The sequence below is a fragment of the Lynx rufus genome, unplaced genomic scaffold (genome assembly GCF_022079265.1).
Source record: "Lynx rufus isolate CCGP_SWC_20201006 ecotype Redwood Valley unplaced genomic scaffold, mLynRuf1.p SCAF_14, whole genome shotgun sequence".
Classification (NCBI taxonomy): domain Eukaryota; kingdom Metazoa; phylum Chordata; class Mammalia; order Carnivora; family Felidae; genus Lynx; species Lynx rufus.
Genome location: NW_025814828.1, coordinates 14,905,851 through 14,931,959, shown reverse-complemented (window position 1 = coordinate 14,931,959; position 26,109 = coordinate 14,905,851). Strand labels below are relative to the sequence as shown.

The 26,109-nt window shown below is 41.3% G+C and overlaps 1 protein-coding gene across 1 annotated transcript in view; it reads right to left on the bottom strand.

Annotated features, from left to right (window-relative positions):
* Positions 1–17,594: 17,594 nt before the first annotated feature.
* The window catches only part of PPEF1 (protein phosphatase with EF-hand domain 1), a 69,965-nt gene continuing 61,450 nt past the window's right edge, over positions 17,595–26,109 (bottom strand). The window contains exons 12-14 of the mRNA XM_047076366.1: positions 20,417–20,580; positions 19,240–19,324; positions 17,595–17,864 (exon numbers count right to left, since the gene is read on the bottom strand). Coding sequence (XP_046932322.1) covers positions 17,656–17,864; positions 19,240–19,324; positions 20,417–20,580 — 458 coding nt within the window. The 3' untranslated portion in view covers positions 17,595–17,655. The remainder of the gene's footprint in view (positions 17,865–19,239; positions 19,325–20,416; positions 20,581–26,109) is intronic.

Genomic DNA, 26,109 nt, shown 5'->3' with positions numbered 1-26,109 from the left:
CCCAGGGACCCCAGGAGGGGAGCCACGGGCTCTGATCCCACCATGGCAGTGCCCCCCCTAGGACAATGGTTGGGCAAAGACCCAAGAAGGCAGCAGTGTAGGACAGGAAGGGACCTCAATGCCGGGAATAGGGCCTCCAGCCTGCGCTCAAGGCAGAGACGATCCACGCCGGCGATTCAAGGCCTTCCTCCCTCGGGGACAGCCCTAAAAGCCATAGGGGCCCTCAGGATGCCATCTACCTGAGCCTCTGGAGACAGAACCCGAACATTTGTCCCTGCCCCGAGATGCTCAGAATTACAAGGCGTAACTCGCAAAGAGACATTCCTGAAAGGGCAGGAAGTCCAGGCTCCTCCCACAGGGCCTCTTGAAGAACAACAGCTAACGGGCCTTCGATTCTGGCCACACCAGGCCCACGAAGCCATGTGACAGTGAGGATCCACCCTTCTTACCAGAGATACACAAGTCTGGCTCACTAGAGACCATCACCGATGTGCCCCAGGAGAGAGGGACAGACTCTGACCTGAAGCTGATCTAAACATGAGCCCAGTTCATTTAGTTAGAAATGCTTGGCTTTGCTCTGAATCCCTGCTATCGTGGAAAGATCACTGGGATTAGAGTTACAAGGACACTGGTTTGACTTTCAGTTCCATGAATTATCTCTGCCACTTTGTCACTTAAAACTCTCGTGTGAGGGGCGCCTGGGTGGCTCAGTCAGTTAAGAATCCAACTCTTGATTTTGGCTTAGATCATGATTTCATGATTCATGAGATCGAGCATGGAGGCCGCTTGGGATTCTCGCTCCCTCTCTCTCTCTGCCCCTCCCTGGCTCATGCTCTCTCTCTTTCAAATAAACTGAAAAAAAAATTCTCATGAAAACCGTGCAAAAACACACAAATATAAGAAAACTATACACCTATAAGTTCCATTAAAACTCTATAGTCGCTATTAACGCGGGGGGAACTAGAATGAATGTCAACTTAACCAAACTAGAAAAAATGGACAAAACCCCAAACAACAGCTTAATAAGTAGAGTAAGATAAGTAAAATCAAGCATATTAGTCAATTCACCAAAATTGGCTAAACGGAATTTACCCAATAAAAGACACAGCCTTTCGGAGCTAAAAATAAAAATCCAGGTATATGCTGCTTAGAAGAAAAACAAAGTGACAAAGAAAGACAGAAAATAAAATGCCAAAAAGATATAAGAAAAATGCTAAAAAGAGGAAAGGAAAAACAGATGTAAAGAAAAAATTAATGCTGAAAACACTAAATAAGATCAAAAAGGACACTGTATACAACAAAAATACAGTTAAGCAACAAAACATTTATAAATTTATGTGCATTCAATAACAGATGCCAAAATTATAAGGCAAAAAAAACCCTTTAGAAATGCAAATGGGATATAATGAAAATACAGTGTCGGAGAGATGTTTTAATTCACTTCTTTCAGAATTGGATATATCTAATAAGCAAAAAGTCAGTAGGAGCATAGATGAAATGATTGATACAACTAATAACTTAGGGTGACAAACACAGAGAGCCTGACCTCAAGTGAAAAATACAGACGTCGTCCATGACATATTTATAGAAATAGATCAGGTACCTGACCACTAAGAAAATTTTGCTAAATATGTTAAGAAGAAAACCACAGGGGTGCCTGGGTGGCTCAGTCAGTTAAGCACCTGACTGCGGCTTGTGAGTTCGAGCCCCGCGTCAGGCTCTGGGCTGACGGCTCAGAGCCTGGGGCCTGCTTCACATTCTGTGTCTCCCTCTCTCTGTGCCCCTCCCCTGCACGCACTCTGTCTCTCTCTCTCTCCCTCTGTCAAAAATCAACATTAAAAAATGTTTAAATAAATACAAATAAATAGAAGAGTGGGTATAATCATTGGCAAAGAAGTGGAGTTGCCAGATAAAATGCAGAATTTCTAATGAACAATGAATAACTTTTTGAAGTTTATTTATTTACTTGGGGAGGGAAAAAGAATCCCAAGCAGACTCCACACTGTCAGCACGGAGCCCAATGTGGGGCTTGAAGTCACGCACCGCAAGATCATGACCTGAGCCGAGATCAGGAGTCAGATGCTTCACCGACGGAGCCACCCAGGCACCCCGAGCAGTAAATCATTTTTTAGGGTAAGTATACCCCAAATATTGCATGGGACATATTTATCCTAAAAAATTCTTCGTAGTTTATCTGAAATTCATATTTAACTGGGCATTCTAGATCTCTTTTGCTATGTCTAGTAACGCTAGGAGAAAAGATAAATTAGTTTTGTTTGCTGTTAACGCCAGAGACCCTATTAAAACACTTAAAATTATTAACAATATTTGGTAACGAGGTTAGAAACCAAACATATTACAATAACAAGCAGCTTTTTTTACTCTAATAATAATTATCTAGAAATGCAAATGGGGATACGTTTTTCATTTGTAACAGTGGCAAAAAAGTATAAAATATTCAGGAATAAAATTTGTATGAGAGACATAAGACCCATAAGTGAACACCTATAATACCCTATTAAAAGACAGAAAACAACTTACGAACCAATGGGAGGTTAGAAGTGTTCTCAGATAGGAATACTTAATAATGAAAAATGTTAAATTTCCCAAATGTAATATACAAGTTGCATTCAATTTCAATTAGAATCTTAACAGGACTTTTCTTAGAATTCTATAAAGTTATCTTAAAGTTCAGATAGAGAAATGAATGTCTGAGAATAGCTAAGAAGGACGAAAGGAACAGTGAAGGGGCCTTAACACAAACGAGGGAATTCTATAAAGCACAAAAATCAATTTAACATTAGTATAACAGAAACAAAAATTAATGGAAACATCTAGAAAATCTAGAATATTGGGATATTTGAGAAATAGGTAGGATTTGACAGGGAAATAGGTAGGATATGACAAGTTTGGTGGTTCGATTCAGTAGCAAAGCATGAACTATTCAGCAAACAACAGGGTATCCGTATCAAAGAACATACACATAAACAATAGATTATAGTATGTAAAACAAAGTCCTGGACCTAAGGACTTAAAGGCAAGAAAATAAAAATCTTGCAAGAAAATCCAAGAGAGTAACTAAGTCATCCAGAGAGAACGAGACCTTTTGCAGTTACAGAATTTATAAAAACAAACACACAGGGTTCGCAAGCCCACACCAGCCCCGGGAGCGCTGGGGCATAGAAAATAAGCCATGGGAGTTTTTTGTCTTATTCTGGTTTGGCTCTGTTTTTTTTCTTTCTTTTTAATTGCGTAATTATTGTTTTCTTTCTCTAAAGAGCCACAATTTAAAAGAGCAACTAGCGGGGCACCTGGGTGGCTTAGTCAGTTAAGTGTCCAGCTCTCGGTTTCAGCTCAGGTCATGATCTCACGGTCAAGCGACGGAGCCCCACGTGAGGCTCCGTGCTGAGCATGGAGCCTGCTTAAGATTTTCTCTCTCCCTCTCCCTCTGCCCCTCCCCTGCTCACCTACAGGTGGGCGCTTGCGCGCTCTCTCTCAAAAAAGAGAGAAAAGGCAACGAGCATAATAAACGTGTCTGCCCTAGAGCTCCACCCAGTGGTGGGGGAGCTCTACTGGAACTCGCTCTGGGTGGGAAGGGCTAACGGACGTAGTTTATGCTCCCCTTCTACCTTGAAAGCACAGACCGATGCACAATCTGGGCCCACTAACTGGCCTGCCACTTCAGCAAACCCCAGGGCCTCTAGCTCACACCAGCTCCAGCTGCCCCACCAAGGTGACCACGGGGCAGCGCACACTGGGATACCCCTGGTTAGCACTCACTACGGGCCCAGCCCTCACACCAATGTGACACAGGTGCAAAGTACCCCCAGAATACCCCAGGCCCACACCCCTCTGGCTTCAGATGGCTTGCTAGGGCACCGCTGATGTAGAGCACGCCAGAACATCTCAGCGGACATCGGCTTCTGATCCAGCCGCACGGAGTGCCCGGGAACCCCAGGCCTGTGCCTGCATCAGTTTCGGCCACACCGCGAGGGCGCCCCCTGTGTAGAGTGCCTTGGAACCCGCTCGCCTGCACTGGCCTTGGCTACAGGTGCCTAGCGAGGGCATCCGCTGCACAAAGCACCCTGGGACACCCTGGCTTGTGCCCCAGTGAGCTTCAGCCATCCCACCAGGGCACATTTTACAGGGAGAGCCCAGGGATCACATCGCCCATGCCCCTTTTAGCTTTAGCTGTCCTGCCAGGGCGCCCCCTATGCAAAGCACCCCAGGACCTCCCAGCCTGTGTCTTACCTCAGTTCCAGCCAGCCCTTCAGAGCAACCTCTGTGCGGAGTCCAAGAACACCCTGGTTTATATACATTTCTGCATCAGCTATCTAGCCAAGGTACCCTCTCTGTGTAGAGCCCTGGGTTCTCCCCAGCTAGCACCCACTTTACTTTCAGCTATCCCGGTAGGCCATCTCTGCGCAGAGAGCTCAAGGACCTCTTCCCCTACACACCACATCAGCTCCAGCCACCCCAAGGCACCCCTTGCAGAGCACCATGGCACACTCTGGCTTGTGCCTATTTCAGCTTCAACGATCCTGCTGGAGTGCCCTCAGGGGATAGATCCCTTGGACACTGCAGCATGCATCCACTTCAGTTTTAGCTGTCCTGACAGGGCACCTGCTACATGGAACCCCCGTGCCCCCAGCCCATGCCAGCCACAGCTCCAGCCGGCTAGCAAAAGCCACCAAGCACACACAGTTGATATAGGAGATGACCAAACACGAGACCATTCCTTCAAGTTTAGGAGAAGTAGCCATTCCATCTAATCCGTGGAAACAAACACAGAAAGTCAAGCAAAACAGGGAGACAGAAAAATATGTTCAAGAAAAGAACAAGAAAAACAATCTCAGAAAAACTAAATGAAACAGAGAAAAGCAATATGCCTGATAAAGAATTTACATGTCATAAAGATGCTCACTGGGTTGGAGAGAAGAGTGGAAGAATTCAGTGAGATCGCCAATAAAGAGATAGAAAATATAAAAAAGAACCAATCAGAGTTGAAGAATACAGTAACAGAGATAAAAGTAAAAACACTAGAGGAAATCAACAGATTAGCAGATGCGGAAGAACATATCAGCAATCTGGAAGACAGGGCAATGGAAAGCGCCCAAGCTGAACAGCCAAAAGAGAAAAGAATTTTTAAAAATGAGGATAAGGGATCTCTTAGACACCAAGCAGACCAACATTTGCATTATGGGGGGGAGGGGGGAAAGGGGAGGAGGCCGAAAAGAGAGAAAGGGGTAGGAAACTTACTTGAAGAATTAATAGCTGAAAACCTCCCCAACCTAGGGAACAAAAGGACATCCAAGTCCAAGAAGCACCAGAGTTCCAAACAAGATGAACCTGAGGAGGTCCACACCATCGCACACAATAACTAAAATGTCAAAGGTTAAAGATAGAGAATTTTGAAAGCGGAAAGAGAAACACAAAAAGTTACCTTCAAGTGACAACCCCATAAAGCTATCAGCCGATTTCTCAGCAGAAACTTGGCAAGCCAGAAGGGAGTGGCACAATGTAATCAAAGCGCTGAAAGGGAAAAACCCTACAACCAAGAATACTCCACCTGACAAAGTTATCATTCAGATTTGAAGAAGAGATACAGTTCTCCTAGACAAACAAAAGATATACGTTTATCACCCCTAAACCACCCTTACAAGAAATGTTAAAGGGAGGTCTTTAGGCGGAAAAGAAATGTCCATAATTAGACATCAGAAAATTATGAATAAAAAGATATAAAATATGACAACATATACATAAAACAGAGGAGGGAGTAAAAAGGAAAAGAAGGGGAAAGAGAAAAATTTTTCTGTGTTTTGGCTTTTGGGTTTTTTTAGAACGTATTTGAACTTAAATGACAATAAACTAATATAGACTATTTACTTAGAATGTAATATAGGAACCACAAAAAATAAGAAGAAAGCCAAATATAGCACTAAAGAAATTCATCAATCCCCCAAAAAAGAGAGCAAGAGACAAAAGAACAGAGAAGAACTACAAAAGCAACCAGAAAACAAATAACAAAATGGCAGTAAATACAGGCCTATGAATAATTACTTCAGATATAAATGACCTAAATGCTCCAATCAAAAGACACAGGGTGGTGAAATGGATAAAAAAACAAAACGCATCTATATACTGCCTACAGGAAAGTCACCTCAGACCTAAAGACACATAAGACTGGGGGCGTCTGGGTGACTCAGTCAGTTAAGCATCCGGCTTCAGCTCAGGTCATGATCTAAGAGCTTGTAGGTTCGAGTCCCATGTCAGGCTCTGTGCTGACATCGCAGAACCTAGAGCCTGCTTCGGATTCTGTGTCTCCCTCTCTCTGTGCTCCTCTCCCGCTTGTGCTCTCTCTCTCTTTCAGAAATAAACAAACATTAAAACATTTTTTAATTAAAAAAAAGACACATACAGACTGAAAGTGAAGGAATGGAAAAACATTTACCATGCAAATGGAGTGGGGAAAGAAAGCTAGGGGAGCAATACTTATATCAGACACAATAGACTTTAAAAAAAAAGATAGTAACAAGAGACAAGGAAGGGCATTACATAATGATAAAAGGATAAATCCAATAAGAGTAGATAACAATTTCAAATATCTATGCACTTAACACTAGAGCATCTAAATACGTAAGGTAAATATTAATGGACATAAAGAGAGAAACTGATCATAATATAATAATAGTAGGGGGACTTTAACACCCTATTTACATCAATGGATAGATCATCCAGGCAGAAAATCACGGAAACTATGTCTTTGAATGACATATTGGACCAGATGGACCTAACAGATATATACAGAACATTCCATCCAAAAGCAACAAAATAGACATTCTTTTCAGGTACACATGGAACATTCTCCAGATAGATCACATATTAGGCCACAAAATAAGTCTCAGTAAACTTAAGAAGATTGCAATCATACCATGCATCTTTTCCAATCACAATGGTATGAAGCTAGAAATAAAGCACACATAAAAAAATGGAAAAAACACAAACACATGGAAACTAAATAACATGATACTAAGCAACCAAAGGGTCAGTGAAGCAATCAAAGAAGAAATTAAAAAAAAAAATACATGGACACAACTGAGAACACAACAGCCCAAAATCTTGGGGACACAGTGAAAGCAGTTCTAAGAGGGAAATATACAGAGATACAGGCCGACGTCAAGAAACAAAAAGCTCAAATAAATAATCTAACCTTGTACCTAAGGAACTAGAAAAAGAATAATAAAGCCCAAGGTGAGTAAAAGAAAGGAAATAATGCAAACAAGAGCAATAGTAAATGACGTACAGACTAAAAAAAACAAACAAAAAACAAAAACAAAAAAACCCCAAATCAAATAGAAAAAAAAAAAAAAATCAATGAAGCCAAAATCTGGTTTTTTGAAAAGTTCAACAAAATTGACAAAGCCTTACCCAGATTCATCAAGAAAAAACAGAAAGGACCCAGATAAATAAAATCAGAAACAAGAGAGAAGTAACAACTGACACGACAGAAATACAAAGAATTATAAGAGAATACTATGAAAGCTTATATGCCAACAAATTAGACAATCTAAAAGAAACGGATAAATTCCTAGAAACATATAATCTTCCAAAACTGAACCAGGAGGAAATAGAAAATCTGAACAGATTATAAGTAACAAAATTGAGTTGGTAATCAAAAAACTACCCAAAAATAAAAAGATGGATTCACAGGTGAATTCTACCGAACAGTTAAAGAAACTCAACACCTATTGTCCTCAAACTATTCCAAAAAATAAAAGGGAAGGAAAAAGTTTCCAAATACATTCTACAAGGCCAACATTACCTTGATACCAAAACCAGACAAAGACCACACACACACAAAGGAAAACAAAAAAAAAACTACAGGTCAATATCCCTGATGATCATAGATGAAAAAATCCTCAACAAAATATTAGCAAACCACATACAACAATACATTAAAAAGATAATGCGCCACAACCAAATGAGATTTATTCCAGGGATACAAGGATGGTTCAATATTTGCAAATTAATCAACGTGATACATATCAACAAAATGAAAGATAACAATCGTATGATCATCTCAACAGATGCAGAAAAAGCATTTGACAAAAGTCAGCATTCGTTCATGATAAGAACTCTCAATAAAACAGGGTTAGAGGGAACACACCTCAACATAATAAAGGCCATATTTAACAAACCCACAGCTAACATCGTAATTGTAAAACACTAGGAGCTTTTTGTCTAAGATCAGGAACAAGACAAGGATGTCCACTCTCACCACTTGTATCCAACATAGTACTGGAAGTCCTAACCACAGCAATCAGACAAGAAAAAGAAGAGGAATACATATTGGTTAAGAAGTTAAACTGTCATTATTTGCAGATGATATGATACTATACATAGAAAATCCTAAAGACGTGACCAAAAAACTACTATAATAAATGAATTCAGTAAAGTTTCAAAATACAAAGTCAATACCCCCAAATGTGTAGCATTGCTACATACCAATAACAAAGTAGCAGAAAGAAATTAAGAAATTTACAATTGCTGGGGCACCTGGGTGGCTCAGTCAGTTGAGCGTCCGACTTCCGCTCAGGTCTGATCTTGTGGTTTGTGGGTTCAAGCCTCACGTCTGGCTTTGTGCTGACAGCTCAGACCTGGAGCCTGCTTCAGATTCTCTGTCTCCCTCTCTCTCTCTCTGCCCTTCCCCGCTCATGTTCTGTCTCTCTCTCTCTCTCTCAAAAATAAGCACTAAAAAAAAAAAAAAAAAAAAAAAGGAAGAAGAAATTTACAATTGCACCAAAAGGAATAAAATACCTAGGAATAAACTTAACCAAAGAGGTCAAAGACACGAAGTCCAAAAACTATAAAACACTAATGAAAGAAATTCAAAATGACACAGAAAGATATTCCATGCTCATAGATTAGAAGAATATTGTTAAAATGTCCATATTACCCAATCTACAGAGTCAATGCTATTTCTATCAAAATACAAACAGTTTTTCACAAAACTAGAACAAGTAACACAGAATTTGCATGGAACCACAAAAGACCCCAAATGGCCAGAGCAATCAATCTTGAGAAAGAAGGAAAAAAGTTGGACGTATCACAATTCCAGATTTCAAGATACATTACAAAGTTTAGTAATCAAAATGGCAGGATACCAGCACAGAACAAGACACAAAGATCAATGGGATGGAATAGAGAGCCCAGAAATAAACTCAATTACATGCCGAATCCTTTGTCCAATCTATGACAAAGGAGGCAAGATTATACAACGGGGGAAACATAGTCTCTTCAACAAATGGTGCTCAGAGAAGTGAACAGCTACCTGTAAAAGAGTGAAACTGGACCACCTTTTAATACCATATACAAAAATAAACTCAGAATGGATTAAAGACCTAAATGTGAGATCTGAAACCATAAAAATCCTAGAAGAGAGCACAGGCAGTAATTTCTCAGACAGCGGCCATAGCAACATCTTTCTAGATAGGTCTCCCAAGGCAAGGGAAACAAAAGCAAAAATAAACTATTGAGACATCAAAGTAAGAAGCTTTTGCACAGTGAAAGAAACCATCAACATAACAAAAAGACAACCTGCTGAATGGGAGAATACGTTTGCAAATAATATATCTGATAAGGGGTTAATATCCAAAATACATAGACCTTGTACAACTCCACACCAAAAACCCCCCAAAAAATCCAATTAAAAAATGGGCAGAAGACCTGAATAGACATTTTTTTTTTTAAAGAATACATACAGCTGGCCAACAGAAACATGACAAGATGTTCCACATCACTAATCATCAGGGAAATATATACCAACACCTCAATGAAAGATCACCTTACACCTGTTCAGAATGGCTAGAATCAAAAACACAAGAAGTGGGGCGCCTGGGTGGCGCAGTCAGTTAAGCGTCCGACTTCAGCCAGGTCACGATCTCACAGTCCGTGAGTTCGAGCCCCGCGTCAGGCTCTGGGCTGATGGCTCGGAGCCTGGAGCCTGTTTCCGATTCTGTGTCTCCCTCTCTCTCTGCCCCTCCCCCGTTCATGCTCTGTCTCTCTCTGTCCCAAAAATAAATAAATAAACGTTGAAAAAAAAAATTAAAAAAAAAAAAAAACAGAAGAAGTAACAAGTGCTGGTGAGGAGGTGGAGAAAAAGGAACCCTCGAGCACTATTAGAGGGAATGCAAATTGGTGCAGCCACTGTGGAAAACAGTATAGAGGTTCCTTGAAAAATTAAAAATACCATATGATCCAAGAATTCCACTATTGGGTGTTTATCCAAAGAAAACAAAACATTACTTCAGAAAGATATACGCACCTGTGTTGATCGCAGCATTGTTTACAATAGCCAAGAAATGGAAGCAACCTAAGTGTCCCTTGACAGATAAATGGATAAGGAAGATGTGTGTGTGTGGGGGGGGGGGTTGTATAATACACATAATGGCATATTACACAGCCATAAAGGGGGATGAGATCATGCCATCTGAGACAACATGGCTGGACCTAGAGGGTATTATGCTAAGAGAAATAAGTCAGACTGAGGAAGACAAATATCATATGATTTCACTCGTAAGTGGAATCTAAAAAGAAGACAAATGAATACACAAACAAAAAGCAGAATCAAACCTATAAATACAGAGAATGAGCTGATGGCTCCCAGAGGGGCGAGGGGAGAGTGTTGAGCAAAATGGCGAAGGGGAGTAGTAGATACGGGCCTCCGGTTACGGAATGAGTAAATCATGGGAATAAAAGGCACAGCAGAGGGAATGCGGTCAATGGTACAGTCACAGGTGTGTATCAGCATCCATGAGGGCTACACACTTTGGTGAATCACACTGTACAATTGAAACTGATGTAACATTGCGTGTCAACTATACCCCTATGAAAATAAAAAATGCATATTATGAAAGGAAAAAAGCAAATATGGTATATTTGCTATTTAAAGCATAAGAACTTTTGTATGGCAAAGATAATATGACAAAGTCAACACAGAAAGATGTGGACAAACATTTCTAACACAAATGACAAAGGGTTAACTTCTATACTGTACAAAAATATTTTACAAACTGCTAAGATTAAAAGCTCAAAAAGTGAGCAAAAAAATGAACATGCAATCCACAGAACAGCGTGTCCAAACCCATGAAAAGATGCTCAAATTCTCTAGTAGAGAATAAAAATTAAAGTACTTATGAGATGTCATTTCATACCCATCAGATTCACAAACCAGAACTATAACATCTCATGCTGGTAGAGTTGAGGGAGAAGGGAATTTTCAAACACGTCTGATGGAAATGGCATTGCCACCGAATTTGGGGAAGACAATAGAACAACAGCTCTCAGTTTTGAAAGACGATAACTCTACTAACCAGCAATTCAACTTCTGGCCGTCTGTCCCATCGGGAGGGAAGGACTGGTACCCCTATGTAGGCACATGCAATACGTATTGCAGCTTTGGGGCACCTGGGTGGCTCAGTCGGTTGGGCGTCTGACTCGGCTCAGGTCATGATCTCGCGGTTTGTGAGTTCGAGCCCCACATCGGGCTCTGTGCTGACAGCTGAGAGCCTGGAGCCTGCTTCGGATCTGTGTCTCCTTCTCTCTCTACGCCTCCCCTACTTGTGCTCTCTCCGCCTCTCAAAAATAAATAAACGTAATAAAAAGTATGTATTGCAGCTTTGCCTTAGTGGTCAAGAGCTGGAAACGAAGTAAATACCTACTAAAAGCAGGCCGGCCAAATCGAGGGTGGTCCTCTGTAGCACGGAATTATTATATAGCCACTAAAAAGAACCAATTAATGAACAAAATGTTCATGGTAGCACCGTCCATCATTACCCCAAAGTCTCTCAGTAGAATAAATAACTGCTGGTATATTCACACAATAGGATATTATAGACTAACCAGAAGGCACAAACTACAACTACATACAACAACCTTGTGAATATAATGGTACCATGTTGTACAAAAGAGGATGTACTGAATGATTCCATGTACACCAGGCACAAAGGAGGCCAAAGCCAAATCTATGCTGTTACAAGTCACGATGATAGTTGCACTTATATGAGGGTGTGTGTGGGGGGAAGAGATACATGGAAGAAGGCATGAGGGGGATTGGGGGATCTCGGGACACTGGTTGCGTTCCGTTTCTTGATCTGGGTGCTGGTTACATAAGTGTATTCACTGATGTGTGTATTCAAAAAAGAAAAAGAATTAGAGCCATTACAACTTGCAGGGATTTCAAGTAGGTATTATTGGTTGAGAAAAGAATGCAGAAAAATATGTATAATATAACCCCATTTTTATATAGCATATAGTAATCAAACCACCTTATGTATTACTGTGTGTGTAAATCTATGCTTGTATGAGGACAGATACAGGTCTGTACAGGTTCATATGGGACAGATGGAAATATGGAAGGCCATAGAGTAGGTTAACATGGTGAGTTAGTGAGTGAGTGAGAGAGGATGATGAGGGCCATGCTTATGTTGGGGGAGAAGAGGGAAAAGAGGAAAAAAATGTGCCCCTGTTTTTTTTAATGTATAATATTCCATTTATGTAAAAAACAAACATTAAAGAGGAAAATTATTTAGAAATATGTTCTACCAAAGTGTAAAAACTGAGACTCACTAGGGGCGCCTGGGTGGCTCAGTTCGTTGAGTGCCTGACTCCTGATTTTGGCTCAGGTCATGATCCCAGGGTCATGGGATCGAGCCTGCTAAGTGTGGAACCGGCTTGAGATTCTCTCTCTGCCTCTGCCCCTCTCCCTCACTTGCCCTGTCTCTAAAATTAAAAAAATGTTTTAAATTGAGATTCACTAAATGACAGTATTGTGTAATTCAAGCACCATGGCCTATTATAAACTTCATTGTCCAAGTAAAAACATGAAGCCTCAAGATTATTAACAAATAGCAGTAGATACCAAAAGACTATTTATTGGCTTCTAGCAATATGGTGGACTCAGACAACTTGAAAATCCTTTTACTATAATCACCTACAAGTACAGGGTAAAATGTAACATAATTATGACAAATGTGCAGCTAAGCTCACAAATAATAAAAGCAAATCCCCAGGTGCCAAAAACAAAGAGGGAAATGAAAGAGCACGGAGTGGGTGCTTAAGCTAATGGGGGAGGGTATTTGTCTACAGAACCCAGGGGTTTGGTGTTAATTCCCACACAGGAGTAGTAAATGAAGCTTTGGAAGGTAGGGGATTGGAACTGAGTACTTTGCATAAAGCCAAGACCCTTAGAGGACTCTTTTATTTATGAAAAGATCTGAAAACAAGAGAGATTACGGGACACAGGGCTTTGTGTGGGGGAAAATAAAGAAAAGCTCTCTGAGAACTCAAAGCCACAGGACCACAATTCACATTGCTTTTACTCTACCCACATAGTTCAGCAACTCCAGACTAAAAAGTAACAGAATTATTCCTCAAGCAGTGATACTACCACGGCCCCAAGGCAGAAGCAAACAAAAACCTTCTCTGAAGAATTGTGCCCACATCCCAAATATCATGGGATTTTACACACACACACACACACACACACACACACACACACAACCAAAAACAAAACGCAAACCCTGCTAACGAGATGTCTACAATAAAAAATGGCCGAGCCCAGGAGAGAACAATCCAACCGGATCAAGAGTCTGCACACACAATTATACCCCCATAAACTCGAAATATAGGGAGATAGCCAGAAAGGGATTATAAAATAAATGCACATAAAATGACTGAGGACTAGAAAGGAAGAAAACAAATCCAAATAGAACTAAACCCTATGAAAAAAAAAAAAAAAAACAAGAGCCAGCAGAATTGAAAGAAATAGGTGAGACCCCTTCACGTATCTTGGAATAAATCTTTTAAAAAAGATTGTAAGAGAGGCACCTGGGTGGCTCCTTCACAGAAGTCCTACAATGTATACAGAGGACTAAAGGACCCGAGACATTCTGACGAAGAATAAAGATCGGGGAGGGGTCGGGGCTCCTAATGGCAGCTACAAAGACTGCTCTAAGCTGGAGCGTTAAAATACGTGAGGTATTTGTGAGCAGACAGACCAGAGACCAACGGATCCTCAGCTTAGAAACGGAGCTTGCTATATGACACAGGTGCATTTCAAACGAGTGGGAAACAATGAACTATTCAAGGGGCGCCCGAGTGACTCAGTTGGTTAAGTGCCAACTCTTGATTTTGGCTCAGGTCACGATCTCGGTTAGGTTGACCAGGTGGAGCCGCGTGTAGGGCTCTGTGCTGACAGCACGGACCCTGCTTGGGATTCTCTCTCTCTCTCTCTCTCTCTCTCTCTCTCTCTCTCTCTCTCTCTCTGCCTTCCCCCACCCCGCTCACACACATACTCTCCCTCTAAATAAATCTTAAAAATTATTAAAAAAAAAAAAAGAACGAACTATTCGATAAATGGTGCCTCCACATCACACCCCAAAATCATTTCCAGCGGATGAAACAGCTTAACGGTCTGGAAAACCACTTTTTTTTTTTTTTTTTTGAGAATACAGTCCATTCTGGTTATTTGTAGTATTTGTGTTCTATACAATCGCGGCAACCACTGCTTTCGTGAACACTGAGGCAGCGCTCCTGGGGAAATACAGGGCTCGGTCCCTGCGAGACTTCGGTCACAAGATTTTCGTCACACGATCAGTAACATAACCTCATTGTACGTGTGTTTCTGTTCACAGACGCCCCATTTCATACACATAGATGATTCATCAACACGGACGAAGGAAGCTTATCTAACGCACCTGTTTTCTCTGAAACACCTGTCTCTCCCCCCGCCCCGCCAAGGCCTCCTTGCACTTCAGGAACAACACGAGCAAGAACTTCAGCACTATGTTTGAGGGCCGCTTTCCACGGTGAAATCACCAACACAAAGCACAAAACTACAAAATCGTGGCACTAAATAGACATTAGTTACCAATCTTGAGGAAAATCAAAGTATATTCTTTCGGTGAAAATTCCAACAAAGGCAAATAATCAATTCGCGACTGGAAGCCCAGGAGAGAAAATGAGAGTTCCAGAAAGAACGCCAAGAAGAGATAACCAAATGCTATTCAGGAAGCAACAAAAAGAAAGACTCATGCCGGACTGCCTTAAAACCGCTATCCTGGGATCATCCGCGGATTTTCATAGGAGACAACGGGGCAGGGGCTCCAGATACATCAGGTTGTACACATTCGGAGCACTCATTAAGATTCTGTTCTTTTGGAACCAGTCTCGGCGCGAAATTTTGTATCAGTCGGGGTTCAACCCGAGGCCGAGCCGGGACGATCCATGTGTGTATGCGTATACATACGAAACCACTAGAAGGGGCTTATGCAAATGCGGGAGCTGGTTAAGCGGGCTCCGGAAGCCGCCGTACCTGGTGTCGGAGCTCCGAGTCCACGGGGCGGGCAGGCAGAAGGGGAAGCAGGCTGGAACACACGAGCACAGGCTGGCACTCCACAAGAGCGGACTGAAGACGGAGCCCACTCTTAGTCTCCGCTGTTGGTGATTGGTGACGAGGTCATCCTGCAGAAGCCAGGGCCCTTCGGCCGGGAGCTAAGACACGCCTGGGCCAGGAATCAAAGAAGCTGACAGAGGACCCAGGGCAACTCAGAGCAAGTGCCGGCCTAGCAGCCCCTCCACACCAGCAAAGTGTCTCGCGGGTCAGCAACAGCGTGTGGGAGCCACGCCACGACCGCCACTTTCCTTTGCCTTCCCGACCACTCAAGAATCTCCCTGGCCGCCCACCTTAAGCAGAAACACGTGAGACAGGGGGATTCTGAGAAATGTAGTTCAGCCGGCCAAAAGGACACGTGGCAACACCAGCCCACTCCTTAACGGTTATGTCTCCTCAGACCCTCTTTTTGTTCTCCGGTTAGCTTTAGTAAATTAGAGTTTTCCCTAGAAAACGGCCCATTCACCTATTTTTGAAAAGAGTTATTTGCCGTAGTCCTGTGAAGCATTTGTAGCAATTTCTGGTCGAGCTCCAGTTATGTCACTTGGCACTCATTAATCTGGTTACCTTCTTATGTCTTCTCCTAATTTAATTGCATTATCATCGGAGAATGTAGTATCTTGGGTTTTGGTTGCTTGGTATTTGAGAGATGTTTTGTGGTCTAATACATGATCAATTTTTATACACGTCCCATGTGTGCTTGAAAACAATGTGTATTCTCTAAAACTGATTCCAGAGTACACATGCCCACAGTTAGGTGAATTAGGTTGCCCAAAACTCTACACTTTTTTATTTAGATGGTCAATTCCTGGCACGGGCATATTAAAAATCTCTATCAATTTCTCCTACTGGTTATGTCAATTTTCGCACTACAAATGTTAGAGTTCTGTTATTGGATGCATATATGTTTATAATTCTTCTGTCTTCCTGGCGAAGCATTCCTCTCAGCATTCAGCAATGACCTTTTTTTACCCCTGATGATATTTTTTGCCTCAGAGTCTACCCTGTCCGACGTTAGTATAGCTCTGGTTTTAATTATGCCTTTTTTCCCTTGCCCAGTAGGGGTTTCTTTTACTTTCTTGTCAGCTCAGCTATGCATATATATATGCATATATATATATATATTTGTTGTATTTTATCCATTATTTCTGGTGTGTCTATCAAGCAAGGTTGCAGGAGATCTAACGTGGCATGTTGACAGATCTTGAAGTTCTCAAAATTAGAAAACAATGAAACACATACTCGCCTTTAAAGGGAAACCTATTATGTTTGATATGCAATCAGAATACCAGAATAAATTGCAAAATGTATGCATAACCAAGGCCCCATCTCACCAATGACCGTGTCAAACCATATTAATTGTAGGGCTCAACGTGAATTGTATTCACTTTGTATCTCCAACAGACAGGAAAAAAAAAAAAAAAAAAAAAAAGCTTTTTCAAACAATCCACTCCCACAGCTTCCACGAAGAATCTGATTGACCCCCATCCCTCAAGGGTGGTTCCCCCACGATTGAGAATCACCAGTTTATGGTCTCCAAAGAAGACTCAGCTCAAAGGGGTGCCTGGGTGGCTCAGTCAGTTAAGCATCCGACTTAGCTCAGGTCATGATCTCAGGGTTCATGAGTTCGAGCCCCGCGTCGGGCTCTGTGCTGACAGCTCAGAAGCTGGAGCCTGCTTTAGATTCTGTGTCTCCCTCTCTCTCTCTGCCCTGACCTCACTCACACTCTGTCTCTCTCTCTCAAAAATAAATAAATTAAAAAAATATTTTTTAAATAAAAAAAAGAAGATTCAGTTTAAAGATGGAAGTATTTTATTCCATTACTAGTTTGGTATTCCTCCTCCCATCCCTCAGTCATTCACAGATGTTGCACTTTTCTCTGCGGTTCTGTGGGTTCCTTTCAACATGTTTCCAAACTCCTCTGGTATCTTGGTCAAGGAGGCCAACACTAGGCTCAAACCCAGTTTCTACCTGGCAATGCATGAGTCCTAACACTGGAGCCAAATCCCATCAGCTGACATTTAACCTAGTCTTTCCAATTACAGCTTACTGGAGACTCAAATACCCACACTATACATCTGCTCATGACACGAATGGGGGTCTACTTTTCTCTACAACTGATTATGAATTACAAGGGTTCGGGAAAAGATGGTGTCGGTGGTTTGGGCCCCAGGGTTTACAAGCAGAGAGAGCCCTAGCTCTTGTTAAGCAAGGCCGCTACCTGATTTGTTCAACTTATCCAACTTATGCACTACATGGAAAGCCTTTAGGAACTCATTAAAGTCAATGCTTCCATCTTTGTTTAAGTCCATTCTTTCAGCGAGCTCATCAATTTGAAAATCATCAATATGAATGTTGTAGTGACTATTGAAGAGTTTCCACATGGAACGAAATTCTTCCACGGAAATCAGGCCTAGAAGAATATAGAAGAAGGTGTGAGTGTTCGTGTTAAGACCCACTTAATGGCGGAGTGGGGAAGCTATACTGATTGAATGGTCCCAATGAGAAGAAGTTCACTGCCGTGCCTGACCATCAGACACTGAAGGAGATGGAAAAGTCAGATTGTAAATATAAGAAACAATGTGTCACTTTCAACTACCAAGTGGCCCTGACATTATTCCAAACCTGGAATGAGTATACACTCAAGGGATGGGGGTAGATTATGGACCGTGGGACCCTATGTGGTATAGAAATTACAAGATCTAAAATCTAAGGGAAAAGGACATCAGGGCAGAGGGAGAAGTTACCCTGGCACTCAACAAGAGGACTGCAAACAATGGCTCTGCCATGTTTTCTAGGCAATCATTTGCTTTCATATTTTGATTATTGACCTTTTGGTATTCTGTGATCTCTGCGGTTGAGGATTATCTGGTGATTGTTTTAAAGTTTGAAAATAAGTATGGGGTGCCTGGGTGGCTCAGTTAAGCACCCGACTTTGGCTCAGGTCATGATCTCGCTCTTCATGAGTTTGAGCCCTGCATCCGGCTCTGTGCTGACAGCTCAGAGCCTGAAGCCTGCTTTGGATTCTGTGTCTCCCTCTCTCTGCCCCTCCCCGCTCACATTCTCTCTCTCTCTCTCTCTCTCTCTCTCTCTCTCTCTCTCTCAAAAATAAATAAAAACATTAAAAAAGTAATAATAATAAAGCTTGAAAATAAGTAATCATGCATCAAAGCCAAGCAGAAATGAATTTTCATACCCCTGAGTCCCAAACATAGAATCAGAACTCCAGGAATGATTTTTATTGCCAGGAGTAACTACTATGTTTAAATGGACAGTGAATTATCTTTTCATCTGTGCTGATGATTTATAAAAGGAGCTATTCTTGTCTAACAGATACAGAGGCCTATATAGGGGCCATATGGTCTTGAATACAGTTGGTGGACAAACTAAAATAGTAATAATCCTGGGGCGCCTGGGTGGCTCAGTCGGTTAAGTGTCCGACTTCAGCTCAGGTCATGATCTCACGGTCCGTGAGTTCAAGCCCCGCATCGGGCTCTGTGCTGACAGCTCAGAGCCCGGAGCCTGTTTCAGATTCCGTGTCTCCCTCTCTCTCTGACCCTCCCCCGTTCATGTTCTGTCTCTCTCTGTCTCAAAAATAAATAAATATTAAAAAAAATTTTTTTAAATAGTAATAATCCTAATCATGAGTTTATCATCGCCTCCCCCCCAGCCCTGAGTTAAACCAACTTTGGATGAAGAATGCAATAGATGAAAATAGAGTTCTGGTTTCTGAGAAACAGATTAGCCCTTGCTTTCCACTGCTACCGAACTAATCAAAGTTCATTTACCTGAGTGATCAGAATCAATGACATTAAAGATGATTTGCAGGTCGGATCGGTATCTGTACAGAGTTTCAATTAGAGTAGATTGAGCCTAAAATAAAGACGTTCTAAATGTTAAAACACATAGAATTCATAACGGTCAATTTTAGTACATGCTACAAATACAAAACGTTCCCACCAATTCAAAGCATGTGATTCAGACAGAAATTCGAGAAGGCAGGCCTTCCTTGGAGTCCCAACCTTCTTTAATCAGAGAAAAGACCACGCTGTTGCGTGCGGAGGCGTGTGCAGTCTGCAGGGCCCTGACTGATCAAGAAGCAGTGAACAACAGCCAACACGTACTGAGAGCACGTGCGCGCGGGCTCCGGCCTGAGACTTTTCTGTGGGCTATTTCATTCAGTCCTCAGCAACGGCCCCAAAGAAAAGAACTATTATTATGTCCATTTTACAGATCAGAAAACAGAGAGGTAAGGTAAGTTTTGCAAGGTTCACGTAGCTAGGGAATGGGATCTGATCTCAGCTGCCCGAAGCCAAGGCCCGTGAGTCTGGTCACCGTGGTAAACTGCCTCTTGCGTGAAGCCGAAGCCTCTCTTGTGGGGGTGTCTTAGTTTCCCACCTGCCTTACTTCTCTTCTCTCTGCTCTGACCTTCTCATCTCCCCTGCAAACAATCGCCCCAGTCTTCCTTCCCATCGGCTCACGTTCAGCCCAGTGTGGTAACTAACTGGCAAAGAGTTGTTAATAAGTACGGGCCGGGGACGGGCCTTACAACTCTCCCCGGGGTATTCCCATTTTAATAAGAGATTTTTAATTTTACAAACACTTAAGGCATAAGATGTCATGTCAGCAGGTCTATACTCTCGCGGTGTAATAGGGACTCTGTTGAGGAGCTGAAGGGGTGAGTTGTATGAAAGAGGGGGTGTCGTATCTGCCCTTCTGATTTGACATGGATTTTCTCGCAGAAGCTTTTCCTTCTTTTTCCATTTTGCCTATCCTTAGAAAGCACAAATTTCCCGAACAGATCACTATGTACTTGGGGGAGCCCCCGGAGGCCTTCCCCAAGCCTGCCATGCCCATCCATTAGATGATTCCACACCCAACTTTTCAAGACTGAGTCCCTCTCACAGGTCATCTGAAGGGTGTTTCGCTCCAGCCAGGTTTCAGCTGGGGCTATGTTTCACTTGCCTCTTTCACAGGTTTCTGAATGTGGATATCCTGGAAGCTGGACATGTAGTTAATATCTCCATTGGTGTCTGTGGTGACCAGACGTGAACTCAGGGATCTCCATGGTAAGTTCAGCCCCAAAGTGTTCTCCATGGAAAAAGCCCACTGGCTCATAGAAAGTTTTCCTGACGACAACAACAACAACAACAAAGCCCATATAATTGGTTGATGATTTGATAAAGAAACGCAACCTACGTGGCAGAGTCAGTGAGCAGCCTGGGGTTCTGAGGCCTGGGTGCCTCCTTCGCCCCTTTGTGATTTGTCCCACCAGGCCCCACAGCTCTAAGGGACAAATAAACTAAAGAAAGTCTTGGGTGTTCCACAGATCTTGCCCGTAATGTTATGTGTAAGCAATCAGACATTGGGTGTTCGATCTTTTGTTCCTTTTTCTGATTAGCAAAGGAAGGTGTATTTACAATAGAGGATTTTAAAACACGAAAGGATATAAAGGATAAAAGATTACTTTCATTTTTCATATTTTGGCATGTAATTCACTTCTCATTTTCCAAGGTCCTATCCCTTCATCCCCTGATATTATATGTAGTCTTTCAAAAATATAAATATCTTTATTTTTTCTGATTATTAAAGATACGCTCGTTCGAAATGATTTTGAACGAATAGAAAAAATGTTATTACTTGTAGTGCACACAAACAGGGATATATACAAATATATCTACATTTTACCTTTCTTAGAGCCAAATGTGCCTTGTAGTCTAGCAAATGTTTTATATACATGTGTCTGTGGCAACACACATAGCATATTTATTCTTTTTTTTAATGTTTATTTATTTTTGAGACAGAGAGAGACAGAGCATGAGCGGGGGAGGGCCAGAGAGAGAGGGAGACACAGAATCTGAAGCAGGCTCCAGGCTCTGAGCTGTCAGCCCAGAGCCCGACGCAGGGCTCAAACTCACGGACCGTGAGATCATGACCTGAGCCGAAGTCGGACGCTTAACCGACTGAGCCACCCAGGTGCCCCATAGCATATTTATTCTAATCTGAGTTTTTACTTACAATAAATCATGGACATCCATCTATGTTAAGAAACGTAGATCTACATCATTATTTTAATGGCTATTCAACTATTTCATTATCTTCTTAGGATCACTCCTATAAGTGGAATTTACTGGATCAAAGAGGATGCACATTTTTAAGCCTTTTGACATACAATACCAAACTGTTTTCGAGAAAAAAAATATCCATTTACACTCCCATAAAACCATTCCCCACATACTTACCTGCCAAAGACATAATTCCTTTTTACCTTTTGGGGGGGGGTGAATTCCTTTGTTTCATCATTTTGAAGGGAGAAAAGGAATTAATGAGGTAGAAAAAATTAAAATTAAAATTAAAAAAATTAAAATTAAAAAATTAAAAACACACACAAAAATTGAAGAAATGCTGCTAGATCCTAGGTGTGTTTTGATAGTAGAGAAAAATTAAAGAAAAATATTTTTAACAAAAATTGAAAATAAAGATGAGTTTTTTCTCTTTCTGCTGAGTTCCTTGGTTCAGGTTGTGCAGTTGTTGTGTTATCCTCAGATCAGTTTTCTAGGTGTGCAGGATGCTTTAATGTTGGTCTGGCTGTATGTCATGGACGCGAGACACACAAAAAACCTCCACACTGTTCCCTCTTTGAAGCTTTTTTAAAAGTTATTTTAATTCCAGTTGCCGTGCAGTGTAATATTAGTTTCAGGTGTACCTATAGTGACTCAACACTTCTGTACATCCCCCTGTGCTCACCCCAAGTGCACGCCTTATTCCCCATCACCTACGTCTGGCTTCTTTTGCTCAACGCTAAGTTCATGAGATTCAGCCATGTTGTTCCATTTAGTTGTAGGTCTTCATTTTCATCAGTGTATAGTATTCCATGGTGTGAATATACACAATTTATATATCCGTTCTACTGTTGGTGGATGTTAGGTTATCTCCAGTTTGGGGCTATTACAAACAGTGCTGCTAAGAACATTTCTGTAGGGGCGCCTGGGTGGCTCAGTCGGTTAAGCGGCCGACTTCAGCTCAGGTCACGATCTCACAGTCCGTGGGTTCGAGCCCCGCGTCGGGCTCTGTGCTGTCAGCACAGAGCCTGGAGCCTGTTTCAGATTCTGTGTCTCCCTCTCTCTGACCTTCCCCTGTTCATGCTCTGTCTCTCCCTGTCTCAAAAATAAATAAAACGTTTAAAAAAATTAAAAAAAAAAAAAGAACATTTCTGTAGATGCCCTTTCGGTGCATTGAACCTATAGCTCAATTTGAAGAGAATTCATATCCTGACAACTTCGGCCCTTGCACACAGCAATACCTACCCATTTATTTTCGTCCTTTTTAATTTCTCTTAATCATTTAGAAATCTCATACATCAATCGTTCGGTTCCTTTCTCGTCCTTGATTATCTACCCTGAATGGGATCTTTGAAGATTTTCATTACCTAAAAGTTCATTGTGAGCTCTACCAGCCATCAGTTTACTCCTACTCAGCTCAAAGCTACCCTTCTTTGCCCTGTTTTATGACACTGGAACTGAACCCTGTAAATAATTCTCTTTGGGCGCCTGGTATAATGTCAGTAGAGAGTACAGGAAGGATACCCTAAGACACAGCAGAAGAACCACTTCTGGCATGCTTTCCTTCTTGCTTTTCCAGTGGAGCATGGTTACCAGAGTGTGGGAAATGCATTGGCACCCACTCTCCAGTCAATTTCACTGACACCACAGTGAATGGCTTCCTTGCCAGGAGTGTGTGGGAGGCACAGCGGTACACAGCCCAAAAAGGGTTTTGTTGGCACTCCCGTGGGTGGCCCCATCCACTTCAGTCCGGGCTCAACAGCTACCAACCAGCTCTGACATGAGACACTTCAGTGAACTTCCACCGCATCTAGTGGGCCACAGTCATTCCCTCTCCAATTAGGTCTGAATATTAGCCTTGCTTGAGAGCAGGGGACTCTTCCAAGTCTGTTCCTTCCTTGGGTTCACTTTCTTAGCCTTAGAGATAGTAGCTGCACCCTACAATTTCTATTCCTGTATGCTTTAGCATTCTCTTTCAGCCATTTTAGTAGTTAAATAGCCTTTTACTAGTTAATAATTCTTTACATTAAATTTCCCAGTTCAAATTATTGCCGTGGTTTCTATCTCCTGAATAGACTCTGACTGATAACCTGATATATGAAAACACAATAAATTTCTCTGCGTTGACCTTGTGTTCTACAACTTGTTCAATTCAATTATTAATTATAATAGTTTTTCTGTGTATTTGGGTTTTTGATATACTCAATCATGTTGTCTATACGTAGTAACATTGTATTTCTTCCTTTGTAATTCTTATCATCTTATTTAACTTGCCTTATTGTAGTAGCTAGCATCCCTAGCACAATGTTGAACAATTTTGAGAATAGACATCTCTATTAGTCTCCTATTGCTGCTGTAACACATTACCACAGACTTAGTGGCTTTAAAGAACACAAATTTATTCTCTTATAGTTCTGGGGGCTAGGAGTCCAAAATCACTTTTGCTGGTACAAGCGAAAGTGTCAGTGGGGGTGGTTCCTTTGAGAAACTCTGATGGGAGGATCTGTTTTTTACCCCTTTTCAGCTTCTAAAGGCTGCCTATATTCCTTGGCCTGGAGGAGTTTTCAAGGAGTATCATTTCAATATCTTCTTCCATTATCACATCACCTTCTCCTCGGACTCTGACTCCTACATCCCTCTTATAAGGACCATTGTGATTATATCAATGCCACTTAGATAATGCATGATAGTCTCCCTAGGTCAAGATCATTATTTTTTTTAAGATTTTATTTGTAAGAATTTCTATACCCAACATGGGACTCGAACCCACAACTCTGAGATCCACTGACTGAGCCAGCCACAGTATTTTAATCACATCTGCAAAATTCCTTTTGGGATCTAAGGTAACACTGAGAGATTCTGGGGATTAGGATGCAGACACATTGGGGATGGGGAATTATTCAGTATCTTTCTCTTATTCCCAATCTTAGAAGAAAAGGTTTCAACATTACCCCATCAATTATGCTGTTTTCTATAGGCTATGATAGATATCCTTTATAAGATTAAGGAAATTTGCTTCATTTTTAGTTTTCTAAAACCATGCAACCAAGGTAAAATACATCCAATAAATTTTTCTTATTTTGAGAGAATTAAGACTTCTTTAATTTGGTTAAATTGGTGAATTACACTGATTGATTTTTCATTTATCAAATCAACCCAGAATTCCTAGTGTTTCTAGAATAAACCAACTTGTTCGTTTTACATTAACCTTTTTCCAGTATTTCATTTGGGACTTTTTTCATCTAAATTTATGTCTGAGATTAGCCTTTAATTTTCCTTTTCCATAATGTTTTTACTAGGTTTTGGTATCAAGGTTATGCTGACCTCCTAAAATAATCTTGGAAGTGTTCCTTATGTTTTTATTCTCTGGAAGAGTTTGTGTAAGACTGATTTTATTCTTTTTTTTTTTTTTTTAAGTAGGCTTCATGCCCAGCACGGAGCCCAATGCAGGGCTTGAACTCTACAACCCTGAGATTAAGAGTCAGATGCTTAACTAACTGAGTCACTCAGGTGCCTCTAGACTGGTTTTATTCTTTAAAAAAATTTTTTTGTAATGTTTATTTGTTTTTGAGAGAGACAGAGTTTGAGTGGGGGAGGGACAGAGAGAGGGAGACACAGAATCTGAAACAGGCTCCAGGCTCTGAGCTGTCAGCACAGAGCCTGACGTTGGGTTCAAACCCACAGACCATGAGATCATGACCTGAGGCAAAGTCGGATGCTTAACCAGCTGAGCCACCCAGATGACCCTAGACTGGTTTCATTCTTAAATGTATATTTTAATGGCTAATGAAGCTATCTGAACCCAGGGCCTTCCTTGTGGAAAGTTTCAAAATTTCAGATCCAGTTTCTTCAACAGTTATAGAATTGTTCAGGCTTTCTATTTCTTTTTGTGTCAGTTTTGGTAAGTGTGTGTGTGTGTGTGTGTGTGTGTGTGTGTGTGTATACATATATATTTTAGGAATTTGTCCATTTAATCTAAAGCATCAATTCACTAGCATAAGAGTTTTTATAATACACCTTATGAGCTTTTTAATATCTGTAAAGTCTGTATATACTAAAATTTCCCCTTTCAGTTCTGGCATTGGTTATTTATGCTTTCTCTATCTCCTTACCAGGGTTTTATCAAATTTTCCAGTTTCTTCAAATAACCTTTTTGTTTTTACTTTGTTGATCATAGTTTCATCTTTCAAAATATATGCATTTTCAATTCTTCTCTAACTTGCATCTTATATGTTGCATTTTCCTTATCATTGAGTTGCAGATTTCTAATTTCCACTGTGATTTCTCCTTTGACCCAAGGGTCATTTAGAAGTGTATTTCTCATTTCCAAGCCCAAGGGGGATTTTCTGGCTACCTTCTGTCATTGAGTTATAGCTCAATTCACTATGACAGAAAATTTATTCCGTATGTTTCCAATACAAAATTTGTTGATATTTGCTTTATGTTCCAGGATATAGTCAGGATATGTTCCATGTGTGCTTGACAAGAGTGCGTATTCTGCATTGTTGAGCAGGGTTCTATGTATGTCTTTTAGGGAAACTCTGCTAATCTTTTTGTCAGTTAATTCTTTCAGTTAAAGGAGTATTATAATCATCC